This window comes from Cupressus sempervirens, chromosome 3, assembly GCF_028749045.1.
Source record: "Cupressus sempervirens isolate cs-2001-9-10 chromosome 3, ASM2874904v1, whole genome shotgun sequence".
NCBI lineage: Eukaryota > Viridiplantae > Streptophyta > Pinopsida > Cupressales > Cupressaceae > Cupressus > Cupressus sempervirens.
In genome coordinates, this window is record NC_143120.1 from 246,310,583 (window position 1) to 246,320,328 (window position 9,746).

Sequence of the window (9,746 nt, forward strand, 5' to 3'; positions counted from 1 at the left end):
TTTTCTATTTGGTGGGAGCTCCAATTCATAAGCTACCTCTCCTACCTTCTTGGTGATCTTATAAGGCCCATATAACCTTGGCTTGAGTTTCTCTGCCCCACTCCTCTTCAAGGTGCTTTTCTTATATGGCTGCAACCTAACAAATACCAAATCTCCCACCTCAAAAGATCTTTCGGTCCTTTTCCTATCAGCATACAACTTCTGTTGGTTCTGTGCATGTTGTAGATTATTCTTGAGGGACCTTATTATGTCTTGGCTTTGCTTGACGAAATCACTTGCTGCAGGTACTCTGCTATCTGAAAGTACTAGATCAACAAAGGAAAGGGCATCATAACCATAAAGAGCACGAAAAGGAGGCATACCAATAGACATGTGATGAGATGTATTGTAACAATACTCCCCTAGGTGCAACCATTTCACCCAAGCATGTTGTTAATTTGAAACGTAGTTCCTCAAATACCCCTCTATCCATTTATTAACTATCTCTGTTTGTCCATCTGTTTGAGGGTGATAGCTAGTACTTAGAGTGAGTTCAGTTCCTACCAAATGAAAGAGCTCCTTCCAAAAAGAGCTGAGGAATCTATTGTCCCGGTCATTGACAATGTTTCTAGGCAAGCCATGTAATCTAAACATTTCCTTGAAAAACAATTCGACCACTTGTGATGCCTTGAAATCAAATGTGATAGGAAAGAAATGTGCATACTTAGTCTATCTACCACCACATATATGCAATCCTTACCTTGAACCTTGGGCAACTCAGTGATGAAGTCCATGGAAATACTTTCCCATTTTTGTTCAGGAATAGGAAGTGGCTGCAACAACCTTGCAGGAAAATTTTGCTCACTCTTGCTTTGTTGGCATACCATACATTCCTTAATGTGTTTAAGGACATCCTCCTTCATACCCTTCCATGAAAATCACTCTCAAATTTGTCTGTATGTCTTGAAGTATCCCTGATGACCAGCCAAAGGTGTGTCATGAAAGGCCCTCAATATCCTCTCCTTAGTTTTTGATCCTGGCACTAAGAAGATCCTGTTCTTGTAATAAATCAATTCATCAACAACCTTGTACCTGTTATCATCCACTAACTTATCCAAAATCTTGGTGGCAAAGGAATCTTTAGCATACTCTAAAACTATGGAGACTTTCCAATTAGCAGAGAGGGATGTTAAGGAACACAGAGTGGGCTTTCTTGAGAGAGCATCAACAACCACATTATTCTTTCCTTTCATGTATTCAATATCAAAATCATAAGTTTGCAATTTGCTTACCCATTTTTGTTGACGATCATTCAAATCCCTTTGGTTCAAGAAGAACTTGAGGCTATTATGGTCTGTCTTTACAATGAATCTCCCACATACCAAATATTGTCTAGACTTATGAAGTGCATGCATGATTGCCAACATTTTCTTATCATAGATGGAGTAACCTTTCTCTGATTGATTTAGTTTTCTACTCTCAAATGCTATTGGATATCCCCTTTGAGTTAGGACATCTCCTATACCTTCTCTAGAAGCATCACATTCAACAACAAAAGGTAAAGAGAAATCTGAAATTGCAAGCACAGGGCATGAACTCATTACCTTCTTAAGCTTATCAAATGTTTTTTGTGCCTCTTCTATCCAAACAAAAGCTCCTTTCTTTGTCAAATCAGTCAAGGGGGCAACAAGCTGAGAAAATCCCTTGGCAAATCTCCTATAGTAGCTACACAACCCAAAAAAACTCTCAACTGTGTAAGATTAGTGGGTGGAGGCCAATCCAAAATTGCTTGGATTTTTTTTTGATCAACTTGTACTCCTTTAGAACTTATAATATGTCCCAAATATAGGATCTCTGTAAAACCAAACTCACATTTAGATAGCTTAGCATAGAAGGATTGCTGCTCCAAGATTCCCAAAACAGTGTCTATGTGCTTTAGATGCTCTTCCCATGTTTTACTGTAAATCAAGATATCATCAAAAAATACCAAAACAAATTTTTGAAGATGCTGGCTGAATACCTTATTCATACAAGACTGGAATTTTGCAGGTGCATTAGTGAGGCTAAATGGCATAACAAGAAATTCAAAGAGCCCATAGTGACATCTAAAAACAGTCTTTTCCACATCTTCACTCCTCATTCGGATTTGATGGTACCCTGATCTTAAGTCAATTTTTGAGAAGTATACAACACCATGTAACTCATCAATGAGTTCATCTATGCGTGGTATGGGATACCTATTTTTTATGGTCTTCTTGTTTAGAGCCCTGTAGTCTATACACATTCTCATTGTACCATCCTTTTTCTTGACAAGTACCACAGATGATGCAAATGGACTAGAGCTAGGCCTTATGAATCCCATGTCCAGGAGTTCCTTAATAGTTTTTTCAATTTCTTCCTTATAACCTCTTGGATGGCGGTATGGGATTGTTATAACTGGTTTGGCACCCTGTTCTAACTCTATAACATGCTCAAAACCTCTATCTGGTGGTAATCCTGGAGGCAAGTCATTGAAAACTATACTATGCTTATCAAAAATATTTCGAATTTCAAAATGGAAATCACTTTGATTCTTTGAAGAGCTTGTTGGATGGATTATGACTCCTACTGCCCATGCTACTTGTCCTCTTCGAAAAGTCCTCTCCATCCTCTTTGCAGAGACCGCCTTAAGTGCTCCATTCGATAAGCCTCTCAATAAGACTTCTTTCCCATTGGAATGAAATTTAAACTCCATAGTTTGATAGTTCATGTAATAGCCTCCAATAGAGTGCAACCATTGAACACCTAATACAAGATTTGTCTCCCCAATGCCAACAACATAGAAGTCATCACACAACTCATAATCTCCTAAGTTCATCTTGAGTTGTTTCACCACCCGTGTGCAAGGCATAATGAATCCATCAGCTACAGTAACATTGAATCCCTCAAAATCTTATGCTTTAAGCCCTCTTTTCATGACAAATCCCTCATCAATAAAATTGTGAGTTGCCCCACTATCAAGAAGAACTGTCAACCTTTGCCCTGCTAGTACCCCTCGAATTCGAAAGGGATGGTATCTTGGGACTCCTGATAATGCTGCTAAAGTGCCATCTTTGCTGATTTCTTTTTCTTTCTCTTCTTCTTCCTCCTCCTTAGTGTCATGAAATTTCTCGTGCTCATCTGAATCAGATTCTGAAACAACTTCAATACAGTGCACTTGACCTTTCCTCAAACATCTGTGTCTTGGAACCCATGGTTCTCTACACGTGAAACAAAGCTTTTTCCTTCGTAATTCACTCCTAGTCTCTTCATCTACCTTCTTTTTTGCCACATTTATCACATCTTTTGGTGGTAGTGTTGGAAAAGTCTTTTTCTGAAAATTCCCCTTATGTTGCCAAAGATTTGGGGGTTTTTGATTAGTGACTAGTCTCATAGGCATGCAAGTTTCAAGTTGCAAGCTTCTTTTGATAACTTCCTGTAAGGTTGAGGGTGAGAAAGCCTTAACCAAACCCTTAACAGAATCTTCCAAACCATCAAGAAAAAGATAAACAATCCTCTTTTCACTCATATCAGGTACCATAACAGCGACTTTTTGAAACTCTTCTATATACTCATTAACTGATTTGGTTTGCTTCAACTTTGACAATTCTTTAAAATACTCTTCATCATCCTTGAGGTCAAATCTATCTATCACTCTTTGACTGAAATCATCAAATGTAGTTACCTGATCATGACCTTGAGTAGTCATTCCATGATACCACCAATCATAGGCTGCATCTTCCAAGTGTAGACTTGCAAATTGAACAACATCACTCTCCTTCATGGGGTTAAGTGTGAAGAAAGTCTGTAATTTTTGTAGCCATGCTCTAGCTGAAATTTTATTTGTTCCATCAAAAGTAGGTGCTGTAAACTTTCTTATTTTATTTTTGAGCTCTCTTCCACTTATTTCATGCTCCCTCCTGTACTCTTTCTTGGGCATCAAAGTGTTCATCATGTCCACATATTATCTAAAAGGAACCGAACTGCGAGAGTCGTCATCTAAGACATTGTAAGTAGCTCTTAATGCAATCAAGTTACCTGTAACCTCTTCCACGAGATTAAGGGCTAGATTTGGCATTGGTGGCTCATCTGTAGGTAGAAAAATAATTTTTGTTGATTTAGAGGGTGTGGGTTTCAGATTTCTTGGCTCCTCTAAAGTGCTCCCTTTTTCATTAATAGATGCAACTCCTTGCAGTTTTTCTGTCAATATTTGCAAAGCCTCTCTAGTTTCTGCCAAACTATCCACTATTTGCTTCTGAGTATTTTGGATGTCTTGGAAGTATTTGTTTGCCATCTCATCTGGATCAGCCATACTTTTTCCTTCCTTGGATTTTGCACTTTTACTTTCAACTGGAGGTTTGATCAAAATTCCTTTATTCTTTTCTCGCTGCAAATATCTCTTTTCTCTTTCACTTAGTTGCATGCAAACTTCTACAAACCCTCAAGTTGGCAAGATCATAGCTCTGATACCACTAAAATATCCCCTTTGTGATTTTATATGATATTTAAAGTCTCTAATCATATTTTTAAAATCAAACAACCAATATTTCAAAGATCCGCCAATTTCTCAAATAAACCCAAATCGGGTATGCTCGAAATAGTGCAAAAAACTTCACAGCTTCACATATTATTAATAAATCTGAAAGTGGACATTTTTACATAAATTTCACCAGCATAACAGCCTACAAAATGACATTTCCAGATCTGTATAGAGTTTACAAAACAACTCCCAAATGGAGGACAAAACAATGCTCATTAGGCTCCCAAAAATAACACCAAATAGCTCGGAAAAACCACAAAAACACTAATAATCTATCACAGAAGTATAATCACGACCCAATACATATATTCAACTCTATTTTAACATCTAAATATTTGAAATACAACAACAACCCAAACTGATATAAAATACTCAACCAGAAACACCAAACTCTTACAAAAAACACACTCGAAAACCCACAAATTTGCACTATTCAGCACAAGGGAAAATTTTGCATGAGCTTGCACATGGAATAGCTTTAAACTCCTGTCCTTAGCCTTCCTGGAAACTTGCAAACTCCCGTCCTTGGGTCTCCTTCTCCACAGGTTTGGTAGCCTCTGAAGAACAACAAAGCAATGAGCAAAATCAAGTTCTGAAATCAGCCCAAAATGCCCCCAAATCCCTTAAAAGAGGGCATAACCCTAACTCACGTCCAAGAGGGGTTACTAAAACATATTTTAATAATAATTTTCATTTATTAGTCCATTGGTTTTCAAAGATTAGCCCATTTTGCCGAAACTTCACCTTTTTGGGCTTGCCTGCCTTAGCAAAGATTATTATTTTTAATTATTTGAAAAGGGGACATGACACCTATGTTTTCATATGTAAATGTGTCATTTCCCCCCTCTAGCTCTTCATATCCCGATGATGGATCATTGAGTGTGATCTGAAATGTTGATGCAAAAATATGACACACAATCAAATCCAGAATATGCATCTCTCTACTATGAATGATTGTGGAAATTTGTTCATGTTAATGATTAACTTCTTCAATATATCTCTACCCATTTGTTTGTTCTTCCTATTTATATTATAATGGTTGTTTAAAATATTAGTCGTTGACCATTGAATCTGTCCAATTCGTGCCTCTTGAATGTTGGTATATCTCATTTATCATTGACTGACGTCAAACATATCTGTCATGCTAAGGACATGATCAGGTCATATTTGCAATTATATTTGACACTCCTTCCATTTCTTGTTGACATGTGATTTATTGCTTAAATGTTTACTTGCGCTGACTCCCCTATGTCCTTACTCATTCCCAAATGTTTTGCTGCCTTCGAGTTGTCTTAAGAGTGAATCTCTAAATTTCATTCTAAATTGTATAAAGAAGAGATGATTGCCATCGCTATTCCTGCTTTCTTGATGTTTACCATGTTGGATTATAGTCTCTACTTATTTGTTCCTTCCCTAGATGTTCGATGATGAATGTTTGCAGCTTTTGGATTATCAATGTTGATTGTATCAATTGCAAACTTCTATTGTCAACTTCTTCTCCTTGTTTGTGTTGTCCCGACTGTGTCTCTTCCTTATATTCGGTTCCCTTAAATGGTTATTTGATTTTCCACTTTAATATCTGAAATTGATATCTATCTATCATGTCTTTAAACACTTTCTTACATTTGCAATCTGGCTCTAATACCATGTTGTTGTAGTAAAGATCGTTTTATGCAAAAGTAATAACATTGTCATTTTTATTAGCGTGTTCCAAATGCAGATTTGAAGACTTATAAATATGAAAGGAGACATGTCTCTACAATTAATCATCATTAGATAACATAATATATTAACAATAATATAAATAACCATTTATACATATTATATATATATATATAATATGTATTATAACATGTGTGTGTGTGTGTGTAAGAATATTTCTATAAATAATGATTTACCATCAACAATGAATCTCATAATCGAATCAATCTAATTGAAGCTACCAACTTAACAGTAAACACTATAAATGAGACATTCATAGAGTGGGATGGGTTTTTCCCTTGATTTTTTTTATTCTCTACCATTTCTTTAACATAACATTCTAGAGAATTTAGGATAAATAAAGGAAAGGAGATAAGACTACAACTCCTAAAGTGGTTTAATAGAGCAATATAGTAAAAGTAATAAACTCTAAACCTTTCCTCAAGAGTGAAATACTTTAATATTATCATTCAACATACTTGGTTCCATGGAGGCAGTAATTGTTCTCTCTTGAAACCACCATACAACTTAAGTGAGCCCTTGTTTACCTTAAAAAATTGTTGAAGTTTTTTTATTGTCAGTTACACACAATGATTTCTTCCAATTTTGGTCCATGGTTGACAAACCAATAGATCGGGTAATGACTTCTTCATACAGTTCAAAAGAGATTTTGCCAAAAGTGACCTTGCTATCCAACCACAAGATTGCAAATTGCAATAATGTTTTTTTTTTGTCAATAACTTATTAATTTTCAACAAAATAAAATATTTTATAGTGATAATACGCAACGCAACAATAAGCTGCAAGCCTCCCATTTAAGAGGTCCTAGGCTCTAGTCTACTTAATCTTTGCATTGTTCTCAACTTCACCCATTATCAATAGAAAAATAAAAATAAAAATAAAAAATATTATAGATTTAAATGACGTAAATATTATTATTTTTGTAGTGTTTAGAGCTTTGCAACTTCAAGATTAAAGAACTGTAAAATACATAAATCATGAATATATATTCTTTTTAAAATTAATTATTTTAAATAACATTGTAATTAGCTTATAACAAAATTTTGAAATATCAATTTAAGGTAAATATGCCTTTGATACATAAATATTAGATTATATATTACAAAAATTTTCTTATTCTTAATTCAGTTTATAAAGAGGGATTTTGTAATAAAAAAATATTAGAATTATTTTATTTTATTTTATGCTCTAGTATAGAATTAAACTAAATTAAGTATTGTTGCAACTTGCATTTATTAATAATCATCATAAAATATAAAATATTTTATTATTATTTTTCAATAATATAAAATTGTTATTTATAAATGATATTAAATTCTAATTTTTTTTAAAATATTGATTAGTGTTTTTTTGTAAAACAGGGTGAGATTTTGGATGAGACAGATGTACAATGATGATATCCCATATCAATAGTTGTGTCTTTAATTGAGGTTATGCATGAGCTTTGCTATGTATTCCTCTAATTGAAGATGTGGTGTTCTCCAAAAACATAATATTTGTATTATATGAGACTGATTAGTCCATTCCCTTTATGTTAGAATATCCATATTTAGATTTTTAGTAGGTCTATGGAATCATTAAAAATCACATGTGAAAGTGGAATGATAAGTATTATTATGCGGCATGCCTTTCAAGCTTGTCTTTTCAACATTGTAATATAAGATAAATGCCTACATAGATGTGTCCATAAAAACATATAAAATGCCACTTGTGATCTTCTCATCTATCATAATTAATTTAACCATTATTATTATTTTCAAGCTTATATCTTCTCAAGATTTTAACATAAGATAAATGTCTACATGGATGTGTACATATGTATTATTTACAATAAAATATTTAAAAAGCCTTTATTTACTTAAAATTTTAGACTACAATGAATGTTTTACATAAGCTATTATATAGTATATGATAAATACATATGAAGCTTTGACAAAGTAAGTTAATTTAAATACATTTTTGTCATTTGGCTGACATTTATGGTAAAGAGGGGGTTGGAGATTGGTTGTTCTTGTTGACACCTGATCCTATATAGAAATTATCAAAGGGGTTCACATGAATGCTCATATGACGAATAAAAAAGGGGATGATAAATATCATAACAATCTTTAATATTAGCATGAAATATGAAATAATTATATGGTGAAAATTGCATAATTTATACTTATCTTTCATTTTGGGAACATTGGTTTGTTGTGATTTCTTGCAATTGATACAAAACTTGTGTTTTACTCCATCTCACACGTTCTTTTTCAGAGAGATTCATTTTTATTTTTATTTGTGCACCTTTAACCTAAGTTCCAATTTTTTATTTAAAGATTGTCTTGGGTCAATTATGTATGTTGTAGAAATAAAATTGTAATAAAAAAAAATTCAAATTTAAGTTTAGGTCCATTTCCTTCCCCACAACTAGTTCTAATTGTGGTATCTTGAATTGTCAAGCATTTGTTTAGCCACCTTTGAAGTTGCATTTGAAGGGTAACTTTAATTTATAATAATTAACTAACTTACATTCCTTTATGCCTAATCATTCAAATAACATAGTTAACAAATCCATAGTGCCTCACTCAATTGCATCAACATTTGGGCCATACTTTGCATGACTACTTATCATCTTCAAATTTGTTCAAATCCAAAGGAGATTATTTCATGTCTAGTAATCTCCTAAACAATGTCTATTAACACTATCGCATCGGGAAAATGTTCTAGATATTAAGGTCAATAAATTGTTAGTGACAAATTCTACATAGATCATTTTCACTTACACAATTCAAATCTACAAATTCAATTTAAGTTCATACTTGTGAATCTGTAGCAATTCACTTATGCACTCATGGATTTAAGCTCAATTTTAAAAATTACCTAGTTTAAATTTCCTAATTTGTTCTTTGATGCATCCCTGAATATGGGATTTCTAATATTGGTTTAATATTTACTATTAAATAACAAAATGTATCTATTGATTATCAAAATTAGTTTAAGTGCTTTAATTCCTTTTAATTTCCAATTACACATGAACTTCATTGAATGATCCATTTCAACTAAAAATTAGGTTAATCGGATTATATGACTAGTGATATTCCTTAATATTTTTACATATATAGGAGATTAATTCATTTCTTTACATTTTGATGAGTGTGACATTTGAACTTCTCTACCAGTTTGACTTTCTTTATATCTCTAGTTCTTTTGTCAAATAACTTTGATTTTTGTATTCAATTTTAACTAGGGACTTGGTCATTTATTGTTTGTCTTGAAGTGCATCCTTTACAAACTTTTTGTTGAACTTCATTTTCATATAATTTACCATGGTATCCTATGATTAACTAGTTTGGGACTCCCATCATACCCACATCATGTATTATGAGCCATTGCATTATTTGTTGATTCTTGTCATTTTATATTTGATGATATTACCTTCTTTTATGATATAGATGATCTTACATGTTCATGAATAAGATTGCAAAGAATTTGAAAAACATTTCAT

General features: G+C 33.3%; 1 protein-coding gene across 1 annotated transcript in view; it reads left to right on the forward strand.

Moving 5' to 3' along the window:
* LOC149565782 (DUF21 domain-containing protein At2g14520-like) overlaps positions 1-8,000 on the forward strand; it is a 90,668-nt gene extending 82,668 nt beyond the window's left edge. The window contains exon 12 of the mRNA XM_089819265.1: positions 7,621-8,000. Coding sequence (XP_089675391.1) covers positions 7,621-7,653 — 33 coding nt within the window. The 3' untranslated portion in view covers positions 7,654-8,000. The remainder of the gene's footprint in view (positions 1-7,620) is intronic.
* The last annotated feature ends 1,746 nt before the right edge of the window (positions 8,001-9,746 follow it).